This window comes from Erythrolamprus reginae, chromosome 3 (assembly GCF_031021105.1).
Source record: "Erythrolamprus reginae isolate rEryReg1 chromosome 3, rEryReg1.hap1, whole genome shotgun sequence".
Taxonomy (NCBI): Eukaryota; Metazoa; Chordata; class Lepidosauria; order Squamata; family Dipsadidae; genus Erythrolamprus; species Erythrolamprus reginae.
Window position 1 is genome coordinate 226,173,278 of NC_091952.1, and position 24,801 is coordinate 226,198,078.

The window sequence follows — 24,801 nt, forward strand, 5'->3', positions numbered from 1 at the left end:
GATTATTATCAAAGAAACTGAGGCCACCTGTGGTTGGGTGGGGCTGTGGTGATTAGTGAGGCTGCTATAAATAGCAGCCTGTGGATTTGGCCATTGTGGAGGATTATCTGATCTTTGTGTTTCATGACTGCTTTACTTACTTTGCCCTTTTGTGTGCTGATTTTTCCCCACTTTGAAACTAAACCAGAGGAAAGTATGTTTCACTTTGTGAAAGAAGAAGGACTGTGAATTGCCTCACAGCTGCAAGCTAAGTATCACAGAACTGATAAGGGACTTGTATAAATTACCAGTTTGTTTGGAGACGAGTGCTCTTTGCTATACCAAAAGAGGGCTTGGTTTAAGTGAATTTTCCTTATAAAGAACATTGTTTTGAATTTTCAAACGTGTGTGTGTCTGAAATTTGTACCTGTGAATTTTTGGGAGGAGTCTACCAGAGAGCCCGACAGAGCAGGAACCAATCCAACCATTCAGGTGTTTACAGTGGGGGTGTCCCTGTTACCTTCCTGCCAATCAGCTTAAAGCTCTGTTGGGAGAATTGGCACTAGACTTATGGTTGGGAGTCACCACAGCATGAGGAATTGTATTAAGGGGTCACGGCATTAGGAAGGTTGAGAACCACTGTCCTATACTATCAATACACATTAAGGGCAGGGAGAGAGATGAGAGACCCTAGCACTGTTAGCATTTGTTCAGGGACAAATGCAATCTAAAGGAGAATTTCCCCAAACGCCTAAGAAGATACAAAGAGTGAATATTAAGAGTGAGGTAGAATCCCTACAACAGTGAAGTACAACAGGTCCAAGGTGATTCTGACAATCATTGTCTATTAAGGAAGCTGCTTGAAAGATTGCAAGATCGATTACCACCTAAATCACACTGCAGTTTTTAAGTTACATTGCCACATCCCTACTATAGTTCTTTAATTTCAAGATAAGCATTTAAACCTTTTATTAAGAGATTGAATTAGATTAACCATTGCAGAAATAGTTTTCATGAAAGAACAGAAAACAAACAGCAGATTGTTGGGAACAAGCTTTCATTCACGGTGGCGTTTTGACTACATTCTGTGGAGATACTTGAATCATGCCATCCAGATTTACCGTAATTTAATGTAGTGTAATGCATAATGCACAGTGATTAGCAAGCAATTCAAGACTATTATTTTGTCCTATGCAATTTTAACCATCCTTATTGAAAGAATCACTCACTTCAGTATGAGAATTTCTAGAATGAAGCTCTAATTATTAATCATTATGACAAATCCGGGTAACTAATGGAAAAGCATTCTTCCTCTTCCTCCTCTTTTTCTTCTTCTGACATCCAACATTGGCGATCATGTTGGTGATCCTATTTTTATCAACAGCCACATGGAAAAGTGTTGTTGAGTTTTGTCCAAACCAGTCCCTAATGTTCTTTTTCTGCCTGGACCTCATTTGCCTTCAATCTTTCCCTGGAGGATTAAGTGAAGTATGTCATATTTTTCCAGTGCCGCATCACATGTCCGAAATATTCTAACTTTTGTGTTTTTAATGGTTTGATTATTTCCCTTGGCTTTCCCAGGCAGCTTATAACCTCATTTCTGATTTTGTCAACCTAGCTTATACATAACAGCGGCCTCTAAATCCACATTTCACATCCTTCTAGTCTCTTCAAGTGGCTTTCTATCAGAATTCTCCACTCCATAAAGCAAGATAAAAAACATGTATCATCTGACAAGCTTGATTGTTAATCTTAGGCTTATGTCGTGACTGCTGAAGACTATTTCCTGGTAAAACCATAAAAGAAATAAATTTGCAGAGGTAGTGGTGGATGTTTTAAAGGCAGTGACTGCATATGACATCAAGAAATCCCCTCAAAAATACAGCAATTATTGTCAAGAAAACAAGACCACTTTAAACTTTGGGGGTTTCCAGTTTGATTGGTTGGTTGGTTGGTTGATGGTTGATGGAGGCATCCACATTATCAGCCTACACAACATTTTAGATTTATTCTGGTGGATGAGCAACTATGTAATTTTATTAAGTGAATAAAAATAAATGTTCACTGCTTTTTTATGTGGTTGATTTAATAAAACCTGGAAACTAATATACTTTTCTATAAAACCCATTGGAATACAATTCTTTATAAAGCAAGTCATGCTTTTGGAGTTTTTTTGGATTTCATTGCCCTGTTTTGTACACTTTTTTTAATGGGAAGTTTGATTGAATACTGGAAGCCTTGTTTTTATTTTGTTTGGGGGAGAAGATTTTAAAAACTGAACTACAGTGATACCTTGTCTTACAAACGCCTCATCATACAAACTTTTCGAGATACAAACCCAGGGTTTAAGATTTTTTTTGCCTCTTCTTACAAACTATTTTCACCTTACAAACCCACCGCCGCCACTGGGATGCCCCGCCTCCGGACTTCCGTTGCCAGCGAAGCGCCCGTTTTTGCGCTGCTGGGATTCCCCTGAGGCTCCCCTCCATGGGAAACCCCACCTCCAGACTTCCGTGTTTTTGTGATGCTGCAGGGGAATCCCAGCAGGGGAACCCCAGTAGCGCAAAAATGGGCGCTTCGCTGGCAACAGAAGTCCAGAGGTGGGATTTCCCAGCGATGGGAGCCTCAGTGAAATCGCAGCATTGCAAAAACACAGAGGTCTGGAGGTGGGGTTTCGAGAACTTCGGTGTTTTTGCGATGCTGCAATTTCACTGATGCTCCCTTCGCTGGGAAACCCCACCTCCTGACTTCTGTTGCCAGCAAAGTGCTCATTTTTGGGATGCCCCTGCTGGGATTTCCCTGCAGCATCGCAAAAACACAGAAGTCCGGAGGTGGGGTCTCCCATGGAGGGGAGCCTCAGGGGAATCCCAGCAGCGCAAAAACGGGCGCTTCGGCTGGCAAAAGGGGTGAATTTTGGGCTTGCACGCATTAATCGCTTTTCCATTGATTCCTATGGGAAACATTGTTTCATCTTACAAACTTTTCACCTTAAGAACCTCGTCCCGGAACCAATTAAGTTTGTAAGACAAGGTATCACTGTACTATGGGGCTTGTTTGTTTGTTTGTTTGTTTGTTTGTTTTTGTTACTATTGATTCAGGCCATTCTGAAAATGATACCTTTTGACTACAACAAAAAAATTTTAAAAAATCCTTGAGGAGCTAACAGCTTCACCATTTTTTTGTTTTATTTTTGGTATTCAGACTAAGTCACAATGACCTACTTTTTTCCACAGTTCCTTTTATCTGAAGTGTTCTTTTGAATCTGTAATATTATACTTTGGAATACTGTATTACACAATCTTGACGTACAGCCATTTCTTAAATGATCCTGGCTAAATCCCACTTGTTGAAACTTATGTTGTCTGGACATTGGAATGTAAATAAGATAATATGAAATTCACTTAGGAAGCTGTTTACAGTCCAAAGCCATTCGGAATTTTAAGTGTCTTTTCTGTTCATGATTAAGATAAAAATAGCAGATAGTGGCTCAATACTTAAATGTCCTGATAACACTTGATAAAATGGGTAATTCTTGCTATCAGGACTGAAATAGAGATTATCAGGATTGCCTTCTAGTTTAATTAACTGTGTAGGGTCATCATAAACCTGTTAAAAAGTCATTGCAATGCAAAGAACTACACGTAGCCCCAGGGGTGGGCTACTAGCCGGAACGCCTAATCGGGCTTTCCTCCGCGGCTCTGTAGATCCCATGAGTTTCAGCAGAGTTATGCTGCTGCGCCTGTGCAAATAGCGAAATTGTGCACGGAGACGCAAGTGCGCTCGTGTTCCAGCAAGGTTTTTTGCTTCCATGCATGCGCCCTATTTTTGTGGAAGTTAAATAAAACATCTTTTCTAAATTTATTTTATTTAAACATACAAAGGAAGAATTGCATGGAAAATTGGCACAGCATACCGATAACGATTTTTTTTCCAGATTTTCAGAAACCTCCATTGTTTTATCCCCTGAATCTCTTTTAAGAATTGGTACTTCCTCTTGGGTACATGAATATTCTTTCGTGCAGTCAGCATGTCACTTCATAAACTAACTGATATCTTTAAAAGTTCAGACTTTGCTACTTTAAAAAAAACAACAGTGTTTCTGTTACTGTAGGTCAATGGAAATGACTCGGTCACACAGTCTGAAATCTAAAACCAACGCTCTTTCTCGGTGTCACTTTTCCAGTTCTGTCTGACCCTCAGGGTAGGACAGTTTTAAATTAATAATATTCATAGAACAGCGTTTGAAACCCAGTAGTATTTCATATTTTTAAAAATATCTTCACCCCCCTCTTTCGTGACCACAACATTGGATCAAATTTAAAACAATAAAAGGAAGTTTAAGGATGACAAAGAACTATGGGGGGAAAAGCAGGCTTTTAATTATCTGAGAACCAAGTGCCTAATATTTTCTATTTTAAAAAAGCAGCATATATCTACCTTATCAAGTTCCTAAAACTAACAATCTACTCTAGACTTTTTCCAATGATATCCATAATTCTGATAATGGGGTAATTGTTCCTCAAATTAATTCAGAGCTTAGTCATTGCCATTCAGAGTCATATCTGATTCTGTGGTTTCTTCCCTAAACCCCAAAAACGTTAACCTTAGACTGTCTACAGTTGACCTCACCCCATTCCTAAGAGGTCTGTAAGGAGCGTGCATAAGCGCATCATTGTGCCTACCGTCCCTGTATTACAGTCCTATTGTTCTCCAGTACATGGAATAAACATATTTTCCTCCAAAACAAAAGAGAGATTTATATCTGAGTCATGTGAGATCTAGGACCTCTACACTAATTCCACCCTCTACTTTCTTTATTTTTATTTATTTAATCAAGCATGTATTAGATAACAGATATTTGTATGGACATGATTATGAATACATACGAATAAAAGGAAATATTAGGACGGGAACGGTAGGCACACTGATGCGTTTATGCACATCCCTTGTCTGCAAGCTGCCAAAGATTAAATGAAAACTATGCTTTTTTAAAACATATATTTGCTTTTTATGCTACCTTTATTACTTTATAAGTAACTCAACCCTTTCTGAAAAAAAAGTATGAAATGTTTAACATCTCAAACTAGCTAGGCATTTCTAATGGCCCTGCTGAGCAGAAGCATGCTGCATTTAACTTAATCTTGTATGTGGGAGTCTTATGTTGAATCTTAAGTGCAAATTTATTGTATGAGTATCTATTTATTTTATTTATTCATTTATTTATTTAATTAATTAATTAGATTTGTATGCCGCCCCTCTCTGAAGACTCGGGGCGGCTCACAACAGTAGTAAAAACAGTATAAACAATGGAACAAATCTAATAATAAAAATTCTATAAAAACCCCAACTGTTAAAAACCATACAACACATACATACCAAACATAAAATATAAGAAAGCCTGGGGGAGATGTCTTAGTTCCCCCATGTCTGGCGATATAGGTGGGTCTTGAGTAACTTGCGAAAGACAAGGAGGGTGGGGGCTGTTCTAATCTCCAGGGGGGAGTTGATTCCAGAGGGCCGGGGCCGCCACATAGAAGGCGCTTCCCCTGGGGCCCGCCAAACGACATTGTTTGGTCGACGGGACCCGGAGAAGGCCAACTCTGTGGGACCTTATCGGCCGCTGGGCTTCGTGCGGTAGAAGGCGGTTCCGGAGGTATTCTGGTCCAATGCCATGAAGGGCTTTAAAGGTCATTACCAACACTTTGAATTGTGACCGGAAACCAATCGGCAGCCATTAACTACTGCTGTGTCAAATAAATGTTACATTTTTTCTGTTATGCAGGCAAAAATCCTAGAAAGCCTTGGGCTATTAAATAGTGTCAGATCTGGTTAGTGATTGGAACCCCAGGACTCAAGTCTAAACTGGAAAAGTCAAAACAAAAGGCAATGATAAATTACTTCAGTTGTTAAATCTACTACTGATCTATCCATTAAATCTCCCAGAGCTGAATAAAATTTATAGCCCTTTTAACCTGAGTAAATATTTTATTTTCTTCTGTATTTTTGTAAAGCATCAAGCATATCAGGAAAATACTATACCGTCAGGCATGGGGGAACTAAAACACCTCCCCCTTGCCCATGTTGTTTTGTTGATTGATTGACTGTGTGCCTGTTTTTATATATACTGTTTTTATGAGATTACTAATTTTAAATTGTAATTAGATTGGTGGGCATTGGATTTGGTATTATGTACTGTGCTGTTTTTTTAAAATTATTATTATTGTTGTGAGCCGCCCCGAGTTTGCGGAGAGGGGCGGCATATAAATCCAATAAATCTAATCTAATCTAATCTAATATGTCGGTACAGTCAGTGAAAGGCTGTCAAATTTTTTACTACCACACTGTGGGCGTGGCTTATGCAGGACGCCCTGCATTTTCTTTCAACATCTTTCAGTGCAAATTGTGTGCTCTAGGGTGGAGCTCCATTTTTGCTACCCCACTGCGTTCCCCCCACCCTCGGGGAAGCAGCCCACCCCTGGGTACAGTGACCATACATTGTTTAATATAAAGACAATCCTTTAACAATGCCTGTTAAAGACTTTTTAAAAAGACACGCCTGTCCTATTAAGCTAAACCTTTACTGTATACATGTTATAATTTAATGCACTTTCATATTCATGTGAAAAATATGGAAATTGGATTCTTTTAAAAATAAACTTGTAACTTGTTTGATTTTAATATGCATTTGGGGGGGGGGGTTACTACTGATTTTTCTTTCGTAAAGCAGTTATAAGCAGAAAAATGTCAATGGAAATTCTCAGTCATCCAGGTAGAGCTGTCTGAAGGTTGTCTAAAGTTATCTGAAGGTTGAATCACTGCAGCTAGACTAATTTTGTGGTTGCTTTGTTGGTTTGAGCGCTAGTTATGCGGCTGCAGTTCTCAAACTGACAAAACTCTAGTCCAGTTTCAATTATTCAATCTTCAGATAACTTCAAAGAATGTTTATAAACTGTTAAAACGTTTTATTTTATGAACCGTGCCTTTTCCAGGATTGCCCTTCATTTTTTCCAAGAAAGTATGGTCACTATATTAGTATAAAAGTGAGATTAATATATTTTCTGAATGCTGCTGCTCGAGTCTCCCAGCAAGCCATCTTCTCTCAAATTCTGAATACAGTAATCCCTCATTTTTCACAGGGGATGCGTTCCAAGACTACCCATGAAAAAGGAATTTCCATGAAGTAGAGGAAATATTTTTTTTAATGTATTTAATGAGTATTTGGACTTTTAAAACCCACCCTTTATATTAAACAGTCATTCTATAATGTTTCTCAGCACGAACTACAAGTGATATCCTACCAGTTTCTCTAACAGAGTACAGTAGTACTGTAGAAGAATTTTATGAATTCTTAATGGATTTAAATTTTTTAATGGATTTAATGGATTTAAGCCCCCTTTGAAAATCCGTGAAATAGCAAATTCCCAAAAGATGAACCGTGAAGTAGCAAGGGATTACTGCATATAACATGGATGTGAACTGCAGAAATGCTGTTAGATTAAAACTCACTGCATTTCACCCTATTTATTCTACTGCATCTTCTTCATTTATCCCACTTCTTTCCCTCCCTAAGATGTAAGCAGTGAAGGGCTGCAATTTTTTTTACTACCACACTGTAGGTGTGGCTTGCCAGCCATGTGACTAGGTGGGAGTAGCTTGATGACCATGCGATGGGGGTGGCTTAAAGGTCAAGCAACTGGCTTAAATGTGGCCAATTTCATGTCACTCACGTCAAGGGTTTGGGTGGCCTCTCCTCGCCTCAAAGAGATACAATTTCCCTATCTATTTACTATTATTGAACGTCCAAAATATACTATTTAACTCTATGTATATACAGTATACCATATGTGTACATATATTATTATACACAGTCACACAAAAATATACATTATCTACTATATAAACTGTGTATTTACACACAGAGACACAGAGAGAGCTCTTATAAAATTATACATATCCAACCTCATTTACTGGGATAGGAAAAACATACCCAGAGCCCAGAAGGGGGGAAAAAGAAAAAAAATCAAATTTTTTCTACCTGTTCTGCGTACCTGACCAATTTTTTTCTACTGGTTCTGCATACCTGACAGTACCCACAGGAGCCTATTACTGTTATTAAGTGAGTATTAAAACCCATTTACTAAACCATAAACCAGCTGACTACGTTTTTCAGCTTACCGTGAAAATATAAGTTTGGTTCGTTTTCCATTCGGCTCCTTGTGCACATCCAGAACATGGCATTAATTTCAGTGTTTCCCAACCTTGGCAACTTGAAGATATCTGGACTTCAACTCCCAGAATGCCCCAGCCAGCAAATGCTGGCTGGGGAATTCTGGGAGTTGAAGTCCTGATATCTTCAAGTTGCCAAGGTTGGGAAACACTAATAAGCCCTGTGATAAACACATAAGGTGACTTTGTTCACTGAGATTCTTATCCAAAGCAAAGCATAGCTATCCTTGTCATCCTATCAACTTAAGTTACACCTTTAGCAAAGAGGGAGCATTGTGAAGGGCAGCCCCACTCTTAAAAAATATTTATTTGTTTGTGCAATTTATATGTCGTCCAATTCCAAATTGGACTCTAGGCGCTTACTACTCCACAGAATACGGCTTTCACAGGCACCTCCCACGGCCCCGCCCCAGAAGCGCGGACCACGCCTCTTCTTCTCAACTAAGCGCCCTGATAGGCCGCAAAGGCAAACGAAGGCGGGTCGTCTGGGAGATCCAGAGCCAAACACAAACGTCGACCGGACCCGCCCTCTTTTTTTTTGCCGGCTCCCACCTTTTTTTTTTCCAGATTGGAAGGTACGTTAATTAAAAAGAAGAGAAGAAAAATAGTCCTCGGCGGTACAAGGGAACAACCTGCTTCCCGAAAGCCATTCGCAGGGAAAGGCAATCGGCGGAGGCGAACATAAGCTTTGAGATCCCTCCGCCAAAACGGAAGAAAAAGAGGGCAGGGGGGAAAAGCATGGGCGCTTGGGATAATGAGCCTGTGAGTCACGTCACGTGACCCGCCGCCCCTCCTTCTCCATACCCTCCGCCCATTCCTGCCTTTTAGCCAATGGGCGTTGAAGACGGCCGAGCGAAGGCTATATAATCGGGGCGGCGTCACAAAAACCGCCCACGAGCCTTTGAAAGCACCGTCTCGCTTTTTTCTTTCTTTTTTTTTTTTCCGCTGCGCGGCTTGCAGCGAGAAGCTGAAGGCAGGGGCGCGCGCGCGCCCGCCGCTGGCCACTCGGGCTTCAGGGGGGGAGGGAGAGGCCGAGTCGCCCCCATCTACGGCGGCCGCGGAAGGGCGGGACGGCGGCCGCCTCGCTCGCTCTCCTCTTAACCCGCTGCTGCCCTCGCCGGGCGCCGTCACCTTCCTTCTTCCCCATCTCGGGCCAGGTCAGTATCTCTGGCGTTTAGAGCCGGGCTGTGGGGCTGGAAGCGCCCGCGGGTGGTCCTGGGTAGCGGCCGCTGCCATCTCTCGCCTCCGTTCCCTCACTACCACCACCGGCCTGAGGCGGAGGAGGCAGTGATGCTGCCGCCGGGGCCGCCTCCCATATTTGGTACCAGGCGGAAAGGCCCGGGAGGAGACCGGGGATCCCTTCCTCGCAGGAGGAGGAGGAGGACGTAGTTTCAGCCACAGACCCGAATTCAGGCCCGTCTCCAAGGCAGCCCCCGAACGAGGAGGCGTTTGTTGTTGTGTAGCCAGGCATGCAAGCAAGGCATCCTCCTCGGTCCCGTTTGAAGGTGACATTTCTGGAGCCGCGGGGGGGGGGGGGGTTGCCTTCGGAAAGCCTTGGGTTCGCTATGCTGCATCTCTTGGGTGGGTGGGGTGGGGGGAATGACCTGTCTGGGTCAAGCTTGGGGTCCTGGTGGCTTCATTGGACACATTCAGATGGTTTTCCTTGGTAAAGAGGAAGAAGGGAAAGCTCCAGCTTGTCTGCAGGCCCTATTGGGCAAAATGGGCCATATTTAAGTGTTACTTTTCAGCAGTGGCTCTATTCAACGTTCCTTAATACACACGTGTAAGTGTATATGTGTGTGTGTATGTATATGTGTGTGTGTGTATGTATGTATGTATACACAAACAGACACACACACTGCTCAAAAAATAAAGGGAACACTCGAACACATCCTAGATATGAATGAATGAAATATTCTCATTGAATAATTTGTTCTGTACAAAGTTGAATGTGCACAACAGCATGTGAAATTGATTGTCAATCAGTGTTGCTTCCTAAGTGGACAGTTTCATTTCACAGAAGTTTGATTTACTTGGAGTTATATTGTTATATTAGTGTTCTCTTTTTTTTTTTTTGAGTTGTGTGTGTGTGTGTATATATATATATATATATGGTTCTTTTCTGTCAGATTTAATAATAATATAATAGTAATAATAATAATAATAATAATAATTTAGCAAAAACCTGTGATACATATACATTTATGTATGTATTTATGCCTATATATATATATATACACCCAGCCACCAGTATTTATAGAAGGAAGGCAGCTTAGGTCTCGCAGTGTTCGCCTTAGAACAAGGACAGAAATATATATATACACACACACACACACACCAAATCACCCTGGTATATATACCAAATCACCCTGGTATATATATATAAAAATCACCCTGGTATATTGAAGGAACATCACAGCTCCTTTTTTGCCTCTCGGCCTGTATATATCCAGGTTCACATACTCCTGGTAATAATAATAATAATAATAACAATAATAATAATAATAATAATAATAATAATAATAATAATAATAATAATAATTTATTAGATTTGTATGCCGCCCCTCTCCGAAGAGTATGGCTAGCTGAGAGAGCTAAATAGTTTGAAATAGATCTATAGTCTCTCTTCATTTTTAGTATCAGGAAAAATATGTTGCGCACATACATACAAAATATGTTATACATGTATGTATGTATAATATATTTTTGCTGATAATGAAAAGGGAGACTAGTTCTATTTCAAGCTATTTTGCTCTCATCAGCTAGCCATGCCCTTACCAGGAGTTGAACCTGAGGAGTCTGCTTGTAAGGCAGTAGCTTTAACCTCTAAACCACAGGTTCTCCTGTCAGCTTGTATGTATGTATAACGTGTGTGTGTGTGTGTGTGTATACATATATATATATATATGCACAACGTAAAAGTACGTACACACACATGCACACATATAGATATACTGTAGCTACATAGATAGATATATGCATATATTGAAAACTCTCCCAAGTTGAGAAAACAATATAAGTTTCTACATCTTAGTGTAGTTTTTTTGCAATATCTTGCAATATATAAGGCAGAATATGCAGTATATAGGCATATAGCATATATAGATATATAGATACATAGACAGAACATTGCAGTCTATGTAAATTTTTGATAGTTTCTCATCTCTTCATAGCCTGTGGTACTCTCTACAGCTCACTTCTCCCAGTACTAATCCACTCAATTCTTTTCCAAACTTTCAAACTCAAATATAGGCAGCCAACTATTTCCATCTGCTGAGTTGTGCTGCGTACTTATATATCAGAGATCTTTAAACTTGGCAATTTTAAGACTTGTGTACTTCAACTCCCAGAATTCTGGGAGTTGAACACCACAAGTTTTCAAGTTGCCAAGTTTGAGGACCCTGCTCTATATGATAAATAATATTGAAGTTAGGAGGCATGTGTTGCTTTTTTTTCTTCTTTAATGCAAAAGAATAGAATTTAAGCTAGCATTTTATTTGAGGTTTTTATGGTACTTTAAAAATGCTGCCCTTCTCCCTGAGGACACCTCTACTATAATTAAAGCTTTTAATCTGGTTGGCAGATCATTACTTAAACTAATTAGTTTATTTCCTCCTGCCTTGTATCCAGAAGAACTCACTTGTGCAACCCTTTTTTTCTTTAAACCACTAGCTGCATTATGGAGAATAATTAACAGGATTGACAAGAATCCTTGGGAAGATATAGTTAATCCTCTGTTAGAATGCCCTCATCCTAGGAACAACCTGTCTTGGGTTTGTGATTGACCCCCTTCTATCTCATGAATTTGCAAGGACTTTGGGGAACTTGCAGAATAGGATATATGTTTTGTAACTGGATTGAGCATAAATCCATGGCTTGATGACCCCAATATTCAAATAAGGAAAATTGGGATATGTAAGGAGGCATTTTTTGAAATCACCACATTGTTGAAGTGGTAGTGATGCAACTGCTCTTCATCCTAAGAAGCCGCCTCCTTTCTGTAATGTTCATATGTAATCAGGAAGATTGAGGCAACTTGTTATTTTTAGTACTGCTCATATTTGTTTAGCATGGACATTTGGTTTTGATTTAAATATCAATCTGGTTAAAACATGGCCTGTATGTCTGTTTACTAATCTCTGTTAGTGAAGCTGGAGAAATCCTGAGCATCTTGGTTTATAGAAAATCCTCAAGTGAAAACTATATTGCTTGTTCAGGGCAGCTGTATACCCTTTGAATGATGGCTTCAAATAATTGAAGCTGGTGCTTAGCAGATTAAAATATCCTTCCAGTCTCGTTTCAAAACAATGTTATGCCTATTGTTCTTCAGATCTGGCTGATAGTAGATGAGTCTTGTGTGAACTAGACGTTATGTTGGCATAGCAAGTGTGATTGAGAATCTGCTCTGTGTTCCGCTGTAAAAAGCTTAGATAGTGCTGGTTAAGAAACTGGCTATGTGCAAGTTGTTTCTTAATGTTTGTCACTACAAACAAACTGCTTGTATTTCTGTCTCTCTTTTTCCTGTCCCCCTTCAATGTTGGAGACTACTTCTTCCTCCTTTAATAAACTCTCCTGTTCCTTGCTATTCCTGGGCTTCTGCTTTATGGATGTTGGCGGCTTCTTGTTGTGACAGGAGAATGTGTGTGTGTCCTGGGCCCAGGAGAATTGGTAGGTATTTTTTGTGCTATTATCTGAGTAATAATATTTTGACACCTAGGTTATGACAATAATTCCACGGGCACTGTAGGATATTTTACTACTTAATAAACTGAACTGTGCCAATGTCTTTGGGGTGCTATGGAGCATGTCTGGGAACTGATAGGGGTACAATGAGAAAATTACACTAAGGGCATTATAAGCAAGAAAGTTTGGGAATCTCTAGGCTAGATGTTAGTTCTAGCATACAATATTATATTATATATTAATTCTGAAGTTGCTACTGTCCTAGACCACAAACTGTGTAACAGATAATTGCTCAAAAAAACCGTAACTATAAAATGCAGACCAATTATTTTTATGATTTGCTTGAAGACCATTAAATGACTAATCATTTAAAACAATCTGTTGGAAGTTTTGTAGTTCCAGACTGTAGTCTACTGTACATGATTGTTGTTATACACAATAAATACCTTTGGTCATTTGTAAATGGTGAACAGAGCTAGAGTAACTGGTGGGTAATATAAACATGATATACAGTATGCCTGGTCCCTTCAAATTTTGGTTGCCATGGTATAAATTTAGATAGAAAGTGTGCAGAGAAGAGCAGCAAAAATGGTTAGGGGCCTGGAGATTAAAACATATAAAGAACGGTTGCAGGAATTGGATATGTCTAGTTTAATGAAAAGAATAACTAGGACTGACATGATAGTAGTGTTCCATTAATGGGAGTAGTAAGAAAGAAGAGGGTTCAGCCTATTCTCCAAGCACCTGAAGGCAGAACAAGAAGTGTGGAAACTAATCCAGGAGGGAACCAACCTAGTACTAAAGAGAAATTTCCTGTCAGAACAATTAATTAGAAATTGTGGGTGCTCCAACAGACCAACACTGAAGGTTTTTAAAGGATACATTGAACAATCATTTGTTTGAAATGTTGTTGGGCTTCCTGTATATACTAGAAGACCTCCAAGTCCATTCCAACTCTGTTATATTGTTCTGTTATTAATTTTGTGAAATTGGAGGGAAATCATATAGAAGAAAACAGATTACAATAATTTACACAAATAACAAATGTGTCAATTTCATTCATATCTCAGTCCAAATTCTTATTCCAAATATAGAGGCTGAGAGTCTTTTCAAGGACAGGATTTCAATCTGGGTTGTTTCGCTTCTTCAACTTTTGAGATGACTTTTGTTCTCCCAACTTGAACTTTCGACTAAATTAAATAATGCTATTTGTGAATATGGGGTGAATTGAGATATTTAATCTTAGATTGATACTTTAAAATATTATTGCTTCTAGCAAGTATTTGTTGAATCAGCAAAGCTGTACATATTAAAGAGGTATTTAAATAAAAGTATATGGGTACATGATTATGGTGCATATATATATATATTATGAAAGGGCCATCCTAAATTTACATTGTCTTATCTTTTCTTCCAGCAATTCCAGTCAAAAGCTCCAGACTGCCATTGTTCTCTGATGCCATGCCAGCACCAGCTCAGCTACTACTCCCATTAATTCGGAACTGTGAGATTAGCAAGATATATAGTACTGCATGTTACTGTCACCACAAACATCTATGTTGCTTGTCCCCTCCTGTAACTCACAAGCACTTGAGGTATGTTCCTCAGAAGAAGCTTGCAACGCTTTGCAGACCAAAGGAAAACTTCAGTCAGTTTATTCATGCCAGAAACTATGTCTCCACGCCACAGCGATTTTACCTCACACCTCCACAAGTCAACAGCATCCTCAAGGCAAATGAATATAGTTTCAAAGTTCCAGAGTTTGATGGCAAAAATGTAAGTTCTGTTCTTGGCTTTGACAGCAACCAGCTGCCAGCCAATGCTCCCATAGAGGATCGAAGAAGTGCGGCTACTTGTTTACAGACAAGAGGCATGCTCCTGGGTGTCTTTGATGGCCACGCAGGATGTGCATGTGCCCAGGCTGTCAGTGAGCGATTGTTCTATTATATAGCTGTTTCTTTGTTGCCCCATGAAACTTTACTTGAAATAGAAAATGCTGTCGAAAGTGGTAGGGCCCTGTTGCCCATCTTACAGTGGCATAAGCATCCTAATGACTATTTCAGTAAAGAAGCCTCCAAATTATACTTCAACAGCTTGCGAACTTACTGGCAAGAACTCATAGATCTTAACACCGGAGAAACAACAGATGTCAAAGAAGCTTTAATTAATGCATTCAAGAGGCTTGACAATGACATTTCTTTGGAAGCACAAGTTGGAGATCCAAATTCTTTTCTGAACTATTTAGTATTGCGCGTAGCTTTTTCTGGTGCAACTGCTTGTGTGGCTCATGTAGATGGTGTTGATTTGCATGTTGCCAATACTGGTGATAGTCGAGCCATGCTTGGTGTCCAAGAAGAAGATGGCACTTGGACTGCTGTTGCTTTGTCTCACGATCATAATTCACACAATGAAAGTGAAATTGAACGACTTAAAATGGAACATCCAAAGTCCGAAGAAAAGAGCGTTATCAAACAAGATCGGCTGTTGGGTTTACTTATGCCTTTCCGAGCTTTTGGTGATGTCAAATTTAAGTGGAGCATTGACCTTCAGAAGAGAGTAGTAGAATCTGGACCCGATCAACTCAATGATAATGAATATACAAAGTTTATTCCACCAAACTATCATACTCCGCCATATCTCACAGCTGAGCCTGAAGTGATACATCACAAATTAAGACCTCAGGACAAATTCCTGATACTGGCAACAGATGGTTTGTGGGAAACAATGCACAGGCAGGATGTAGTTAGAATTGTAGGTGAGTATCTTACAGGTGTTCCTCAGCAGGAGCCAATAACTGTTGGTGGTTACAAGGTAACATTGGGACAGATGCATGGGCTTCTTACTGAAAGGAGAGCTCGTGTCTCTTCGGCCTATGAAGATCAGAATGCTGCTACTCACTTGATACGCCATGCTGTAGGAAATAATGAATTTGGCACTGTGGATCATGAACGGCTCTCTAAGATGCTCAGTCTTCCAGAAGAGTTGGCTCGGATGTACAGGGATGATATCACAATTATAGTAGTACAATTCAATTCCCATGTTGTTGGTGCGTGTCAAAATGAAGAATTCTGAATTGATGTGACAAACAACTTCACAGAACAAAATGAAAAAAAAAATGACCAGTATTGAGTGCATCACAGTAAAACACTTGATTATCATCAGGTCATTGGAATTATAACTGGAGCAAATATAATTTGCAAAAACCTTGGACAATGGTCAAAATGTTACTTATCTGATTTAAACTACCAGGAGAACAAAACCAACTTTGCACTAAGTAGTCTATTTGTTTGAACAATGGCTTGTAATTTGGGATTATTTGGTATGCATCAGAGCAATGTCCTTCAGGTCAAAAATATTGTATTTATCATATATAAATTCCAATGTTGGTAGGTATCTAAGTTCCTTTAGAAAACTTTGGATGATAATTTGGTTATAAAACTGAACTTGAATAGGGCTGTTGACTTTTATACCTATGAAGTAGCTGTTGTGTCTTTCCTTCAGGAAAGGAAGGGAATGTATTTTTTAACAGTCAGTACATGTCTTGAAATCATATCTAACTATCTTGGGTAGTGATATATCTGTTGAAACACATGCCTGTAATATTGATGTTAAAAGTCCAAGTTTAAGCCATAAATATCCTAAGCCTATCCAGAAGTATTAGAAATTGAAGACCAGTTTGCATGAAAAGCTAATACATTTTGCACAGTTCAAAGGGCAATAAATTATAAAAAGGTTAAAATAACTAAATGGAAAAGTGCAAAAAAACAACACCCCACCTACTCCTCTTTGTAAACCTGAAATTTACTTTTGTGAATCTTGACTTTCAGTCAGACTCATATCAAATCTATTTTTGCTCATCTTGGGTTTAGTGTTGTACTTAGACAAACGGTAGTGACTTAGTAAATTTGTGGAGTCACATGTTTCTAGTCTGAATTAAAGTTTGGTCTTCTGGATGTGTTAAGTATTACAAAGCAAAAAATGTACCTGTATTGTTTGGTTGCCACGGTAACTTGAAGAAAACCATGTAATAAAAATTGTAAATAGAAATAGTGGCAGAGAAAAGTCTGCATGCTATATATTTAATTCCACTGGCAGTGCAACATCAACTCCTTTCAAATTTATAACTGGTGTGTAAACTTGCTTACATCCCAGATCTCTTCCTAATGTTGCATGACTGATCTCTGAACTATATTCCATATAATGGTATATTTGGAAATGGCAGGTAAATTTAAAAAGTTTTTCTTAGCAATTACAATTTGAATGTTTTTAATTTAATGTCAGACTCAAGGCTTCACAAATGTCAGTTTGCCTTATAATACTGAACAAGTTTTTATCACTTCATAAAAAGACAGTATAACTATATGAATCGTTGCTTAATATTTTCCTGAAGTTCATATCTACATCTGAAGCATTAGCAAATGAACATATCTATGCTTCTCTGTTTAAATATCTTGTATGTATTCCACTTGAACTGCATTTTACTTTCTATCACATATGTGATTGTTTAAGCTGACACATTTTAGAATATGTCAGTGATCTTCACAGATACATATATATAAAAAGCAAAAAGAACAATGAGCTAACTCTGTCCTTAGTAAGCCAGTACTATGTGTATGAATGTTCCCAGCACTTAGATCTTGTAGCACTGAAGTTCTCTTAGCTCCTTAGTGTACACTTAAGAGTCATGTATGTCTAAAAGATTGCAAGTATTGAAATGCAAAAACATACAATATGTAATTGCATCACTTTCCTGAATGGATATTCTTTATAAATTTAACCTGATGGAAAATTCCTATCTGCAGCCTTAAAAGGAGGGGGGGTAGTCTTCTCTTTCTATGTCCAAAGAAGTAATTGTTACAGCTTTTGTTTATATTCCTCATCTAATTTTGTTATTTATTGTATTAATGACAAAACTGAGTGGTTTAAGTTGTCACCTTTATAAATGGAGTAGAATTGTTAAAACCATATTTTATGTTACACTATTCATTATTCATTTTGTTAGATATTTGTGACATCTGTAATACATGTAAATGTATCTTTGCGGCTTGGTTCTAGTTATAACGGTATTAAGTCCTGGCCCTATATATTCAGCATTTTGGGATGAGTTGATGGTTTTGTACATACAGATATGAACATCAGAATTAACTAATTTCTCAGATTATGTTTGCATTGAAAGGGGAGGGGAAATGGCTTTTTCAACACCACACAATATAGTCCAAGAACAAATAACATAACCTTTTGGTAAATTTCAATAAAAACAATTATTCGAAACATGCATTAGAGACTTTGAAAAGTTGTCTTGCCTTTATTTTGCTGAATTCAAATTTCAGATTTGATTGTTGGACTATGTTTTTAATGGTAAAATCACTGTTTATACATGAAAATGTTTGCAATGAAACTGCCTTTCCCAAGAGCTCAGAAAATGGAACAAATTAGTAGCATCAGAGTGAATGGATCACAATATTTGAATGTATTCTACTTCACAAATTGCTTCGGGCTTTCAAAATGGTGGATGGAGCCAGCTGACCCCAATTTGGGGGTCAGCTGGCTTCCCAAAGGCCTCTCTCCCTCCAGTTCTAGAGGATCCCCAGGGCTCAAAGGTTCCAGTCATGCCCTCCTCTGGGACCTCCTTGGCAGGAGCCTCCACTCCACTGGACCATGCAACTTTACAGCTGTTGATGCCAGAATAAAAGTATATTAAGAGTGCAAAGGAAACAAAAACTTTATTGCAAATGATAGAGAGTGGGAAATGAATTGATTTGTCAATTCATATTGAGATATTCCACACATATTAATATATTTTTTTAAAAAAACCAATGCACCTTTAAGGAAAAGTAGTTGTGGCTGATTCAGGGGTAGGCAAAGTTGGCTCTTCTATGACGTGGACTTCAACTCCCAGAATTCCTGAGCTAGCTTGACTGGCTCAGGAATTCTGGGAGTTGAAGTCCACAAGTCATAGAAGAGCCAACTTTGCCTACCCCTGGGCTGGTTCATTGGAAGTTGCCTGTTGGGCTCTGACTTCTGGAAGAAAAGTAACCTGAATTTTACATCAGTAGTGGGTTGTAAATTATGTTGCTACCAGTTCATTCCATGTGCATGCAATGCTTCCCGCCACCGCCGCCACTACTGGTTTGCTGAACCCACCACTGTTTCACATTCCCTTCTTTAAAATGTGTTTTAAACTGTTCTTCAGCATGAAGAGAGGGAAAATATGATTAAAATAAGCATGCGCTCTCTCTGTTGCATTTTGATTGGTATTGTACAAAGCAATATAATACAATACCAAACAGCTACAAGTCTTCAGTAGTTTAAAGAACTTGCAATTCAAGTAGCAAACTGGATTCCATGCTGTCAACCGTCATGTGACAAGCTTGGCCAGCTGGATGTCCAAAATGGGAGCAGGAAGGGAATGGCCAGCCAGACACCTTTGCCAAAAGCTTTTCAATAGGTCTATTTATGACTTGGATGTGGATGTGAGCCTGGCACTTCTGCATTGCTATTTCTCAATGTCTTTGAGTTGTGTTCTAGCCATAGCTAGTGCCAAAACTCTTCAGGGCATCAGGGTGTGCTTGCACAATAAAAAAGAGCCTCTCCTTATGCCAATAATGCTTACAAGTGTATTTACAAATTGGACTGAGGCTTCCCCATCCGAGAGTGATTCATAGTGATCTGGATGCACCAGAATGTAACCTCAGGATAAGATTAATCCATGGTTTGAAAGTAATTTTCTGCAATTCTGTCAAATGCAGCTGTAACTTCATTCACAACTGGTATCTTGATTCTTTGTAACTGATATGGTTGAGAAGCTATTCTTACCTTTGATGAATATTTGACTCAGGCCTTTTAAGACATTAGGAGATGGTCATGACAGATTTACAACATACTGATGACACTAGTCCTTGAACTCGTGGGTCACCTTGTCCTCATGTAAAACAGGGATGAGAAGGTTGAGTCTTTTGCTCCCTCGCGAATGAGGGCTTGTGCACACAACCGCTTCTACTCCCCTGTAGAAGGAGTAGAAGAATATTGTGGTTGATAGTATTGAAATCCACTGAGAGATCAAGGAATGATACACCTTCATCCTGCCAAAGTATGATGTTGGTGTAGGCTCCATAGCATAACCCAGAGGTGGAGAATTCTAGGAGTTGAAGTCCACAAGTCTTCAAGTTGCCAAGTTTGAAGACGTCTTCCATAGCCTGACACAAATCTGATTGCAACAGGTCCAGATTTGTTTTCCAAGACCTGCGATTGTTTGACTATCTTCACAACCTTTCCAAGAAAAGGAATATTGGAGAGCGGACAATAACTGTCCAGAAGATATGAATCCAACTATGTCCTCTTGAGAAAGGAGCAATGCTGCCTCCTGAGAGGCTGACACCTTGTTTTGCCAGGTGCCATGACAGTGTTATAGGTATCTAGGCATTTGCTGCTTTTGTATCCAGAAACAATGAGCACGCCATTGATTTTAAGCTTTATTAACGCAATAAAACATTTAAAAAGCATGCTTACAAAAGAAGACAACACTCAAATTCCTTAACAGCCCGTTAAGAACTCTTTAATAATGACCGCAGATATAGCCCAAGGATAGCTAACTTCTACAGTACCTAATGCTAGTTTGTATGCAGAAGTCCCCACAAATAACAACCTCAAGGGTTTTATCAAAACCTGGCACCACAGCTTCATGCCCTACTATGGTCATGAGACTACAAGACCTGACCTTGACCGAGTAACACATGACTGGCATGGGAACCAAAAATGAGACTCACTTTTGCAAATGAGAGTGAAAACATGTTAGCTCAGAATGAGTTCTAAACTAGATTTTTCTTAATGTGAAGTTGAAATCAAAATAGGACAGTAAACTTGGCACAATGGTCTTCTACATTGCCACCACAGACCTAATTATAGGGCACTATCTGAATTATTTTTGACATGCAGGAAGGGCCGGGGTCCAATAAACCAGTGGTAACCTAAGTGTTGGTTATGACCTATAAAGTCCTACATATTGGACCAGACTACCTTCAAGACCATCTTCTGCCTCATGCACCCCAGTGGCTGGTTAGGTCCCACAGAGTCGGCCTTCTCCAGGTCCTGTCAACTAGACAATGCTGTTTGCTGGGGCCTAGAGGAAGAGCCTTCTCTGTGGTGGCCCCAGCCCTTTGGAATCAACTCCCCCTGGAGATTCATACTGCCCCCATCCTCCCAGTCGTTCATAAGGCCTTAAAAACATCTCTGCGAGCAGGCATGGAGCCATGATATGATGAATGAAGATGAATAGTTTTAAATATATTGGGGTTTTAGAATATAAATTACATGTTTTTAGCATCGTAGTGTTTAAATGTGTTTTAATATTAGATTTCTCAGATGCTTTTTATTCATATTCAAATGAATGTTTTAAAATTAGAATTTTTAAGAATCTTTTTAGTGTATTAATTGGATAAATTGTATTGTTATGGGGTTTTTTTGGTATATGCTGTGAGCCGCCCCGAGTCCTCGGAGAGGGGCGACATACAAATCCAATAAATAAATAAACATGTTGTGAGCCGCCCTGAGTCTCAGGAGAAGGGTGGCATAGAAATCAAATCAATCAATCAATCAATCAATTCTACTTACCTTTCCTACTGGTTCAGAAGTGTGCCACTATCGCACACATTTTTTCACCCTCTGCACATGTGCAGAAAGCTTTGCACATGCGCAAAGGGTTAAAAAGAAAATAGCAGTGGGTGGGTGGAGCCTTGTGCTGCCGCTGCTACCAGTTCTCCAAGCCACAAAGCAGGTCAATGCTCTTTTCAGAAAAGATTCCTATATTTGAGGCAGAAAATTGGGTTTTGATTAATAAAAAAAGCAATCCGGAAGTATACATTAGATCAGTGTTTCCCAACCTTGGCAACTTGAAGATATCTGGACTTCAACTCCCAGAATTCCCCAGCCAGCGAATGCAGATATCTTCAAGTTGCCAAGGTTGGGAAACACTGCATTAGATAACATGAAGCTACAAAAAAACAAAACAAACCCCAACATAGTGGTAGAAAGACAACTTGGCAATATGAAATCCTGGGAGGGAAAAGTAATAAGGCTCTTTCCTTTGAGATGATTGACAAGTCTTTGGCAGAAAGATTTCCAGAACCCAGTTTTTGAGGTCTTAAGAATGGAGCAGACTTTTGGCCTCAATTTTTTCTACTCATTTGCCTACATTGGAGACTCAGAACTGTCTTCAGTTTGCAGATGGTCCTGCTTTTATCTGTGTATCCATGTCTTTCCAATAATTCCTGTGTTGATACAAACAGATGGTTGATAGTTGCTTAGAGGTTCTTGTTCATCATCGACTTGTCCATCACCCCTTTCCTCTGCATTTAGATCCTACTGGGCAACTGATTGACACAGAACAGTCAAGCTGAAAAATGATATTTCATTTAAGCCCTGAGCTAAATCTGGGTGACATTGCCCTGGGTCATATGCAACTGAAGCTTGTATACAAACCCTTGCTGTTAATAATGTGGCCAATATTCCCTATAGTTATTACAAAGAATTAGCCAAAAGTATAAGCAAAAGCTGTAAGTAAATAACAAAGTCAAGGTAAAAGAGGGATTTAAAATCAATTCTCCAAACCAAGTTTGAGTCCTTGAACCATGGTTTCATGGTTATGCCACACTGTATTATTGGCAGCAATATTGAAGTCATCTGTCGTTATCTTCTTTTTGGATATGTTTTTGATTTAGTTTCCCATCACAAACTATAACCAGATCCAGTCCTGCTTAATTTACAAACCTTGTCAAGACAGGACAACTGTTGCTACCTGCTAAGATAAAGGATAGATTTTATGTTGCCAAAAGTGGATATTACACAATCTGTCTAACATTAGTATGATTCATAATTATTTAATTAGTCTCAAGAAATATATTTGACAATATAATCTACTAATTTGTGGCTCCAGGACTACATGTAGCTAAAATATGTACTTCAGTAGCTTTTTAGAACTTGCTCTGACTCAGCCTTTGGATTCTATTAACAGAACTCCTGAAAAATAGGAAAATATTTCCTGGTAATTTTGTGGTGATAAAAATGAAAAGAGTAAGTACAAATAATATAAGTAGTACATAAAAGTAGTAAGTAAAAGTACCGGTAAATAGGAATAATGCAAAGAAAAGGCAGCATTATCCCCATGAAACACAAGAAGCACCCATCCTTATATGTGTTGCTCAGTTCTTTATCATTAACATTTCATCTATTGTGATCATTAGCTTCATAAAGCCATGAGGTTCAAAGAAATATAAATAACAAAGAAAGTAGCACATCCTAAAACACAACATTCCCAAGACGTCTCACCAGGGTCAAGGTTGACTCAGCCTTCCATCCTTCTGAGGTAGGTAAAATAATAATAATAATAATAATAATAATAATAATAACAACAACAACAACAACAACAACAACAACAACAATAATAATATTATATTATTATTATTATTATTATTATTATTATTATTATTATTATTATTTATTAGATTTGTATGCCATCCCTCTCCGGAGACTCGGGGCGGATCACAACAATAGTAAAAACAATATTATGGCAGAACAAATCTAATATTAAACAAGAAGCATATAAACACCCTATCATATTTAAAAAACCAAACAACACATATATACCAAACATAAATATAAAAAGCATGGGGGAAGGTGTCTCAACTCCCCCATGCCTGGCGGTAAAGGTAGGTCTTGAGTAATTTACGAAAGACAAGAAGGGTGGGGGCAGTTCTAATCTCCGGGGGGAGTTGATTCCAGAGGGCTCTTCCCCTGGGGCCCGCCAAACGACATTGTTTAGTCAGCAGGACCCGGAGAAGGCCAACTCTGTGGGACCTTATCGGTCGCTGGGATTCATGTGGTAGCAGGCGGTTCCGGAGGTACTCTGGTCCAATGCCATGAAGGGCTTTAAAGGTCATAACCAACACTTTGAATTGTGACCGGAAACTGATCGGCAGCCAATGCAGACCATGGAGTATTGTAGAAATATGAGCGAATCTAGGAAGCCCCATGATAGTTCTCGGGGCAGATTTTACACAATCTGGAGTTTCCGAACACTTTTCAAAGGTAGCCTCATGTAGAGAGTGTTGCAGTAATTGAACCTCGAGGTGATGAGGGCATGAGCGACTGTGAGCAATGACTCCCTGTCCAAATAGGGCCGCAACTGGTGCACCAGGCAAACCTGGGCAAACGCCCTCCTCACCACAGCTGAAAGATGGTGTTCCAATGTCAGCTGTGGATCGAGGAGGACGCCCAAGTTGCGAACCCTCTCTGAGGGGGTCAGTAGTTAACCCCCCAGGGTGATGGACACAGATTGTTGGGGGCAATATGCTGACTCTAGAAACTGTTTAGAGAGGGCTGTAAAGCATTGTGAAGTGGTATATAAGTCTAAGTGCTATTGATATTGATATTCCCTAATTCTAGAATAGGTTAAGTATCTGTCTGATGTAGAGCTAGTATTCTATCAACAATTTTTTTGCTGTTCTAATTTTGTCACATAATCGTACTTTTCCATATGTAGTAACTTTAGATTTTTATTAGAACTAAATAAATTCAAAGATAATAGAACTGATATTATGCAACATTTACTTTTGTTTCATTTAAGCCAGCAGGTGTAATTTTAAGACATCTGCTTTGGGAAATTTTGAACCTTTTGGAAACAGCAAAATGTGAAAGAAGATTTTCATGCTGTAGCACAAGAAATAATAACCAAGAGGACAGGTGGCTCTGTGAGAGAAAACAAATCTTTTGAGATGAAGTCAAACCTGTTTTGTGACTTGGAGTGGAACAAATTTGACCTGTCAAGGTGATAAAACTACAATAATCAAAACAAAACAAAATAAAAAAATGGGCAAGGAAGAAATTCTGTTTTGGGTCACAAATCCTCAAAAATACTTA

General features: G+C 39.1%; 1 protein-coding gene across 2 annotated transcripts; it reads left to right on the top strand.

The window, feature by feature from the left end:
• Positions 1–8,736: 8,736 nt before the first annotated feature.
• Positions 8,737–18,181, top strand: PDP1 (pyruvate dehydrogenase phosphatase catalytic subunit 1). Of its 2 annotated transcripts, none has more exons than XM_070748036.1 (2): positions 8,737–9,362; positions 14,306–18,181. In XM_070748036.1, exon 2 carries the CDS (start codon positions 14,350–14,352, stop codon positions 15,958–15,960), a length of 1,611 nt encoding a protein of 536 aa, XP_070604137.1. In that variant the 5' UTR covers positions 8,737–9,362; positions 14,306–14,349; the 3' UTR covers positions 15,961–18,181. The 2 variants fall into 2 exon arrangements, with proteins under 2 accessions (XP_070604137.1, XP_070604138.1); XM_070748037.1 differs by lacking the exon at positions 8,737–9,362 and adding an exon at positions 12,828–12,873.
• Positions 18,182–24,801: the final 6,620 nt, after the last annotated feature.

Coding starts and splice junctions, on each gene's coding strand:
- PDP1 (XM_070748037.1), top strand. CDS start 12,843: ATGTGTGTGTGTCCTGGGCCCAGGAGAATTG. Junction 12,874..14,305: donor TCCTGGGCCCAGGAGAATTG/GTAGGTATTTTT, acceptor CTTTTCTTCCAG/CAATTCCAGTCAAAAGCTCC.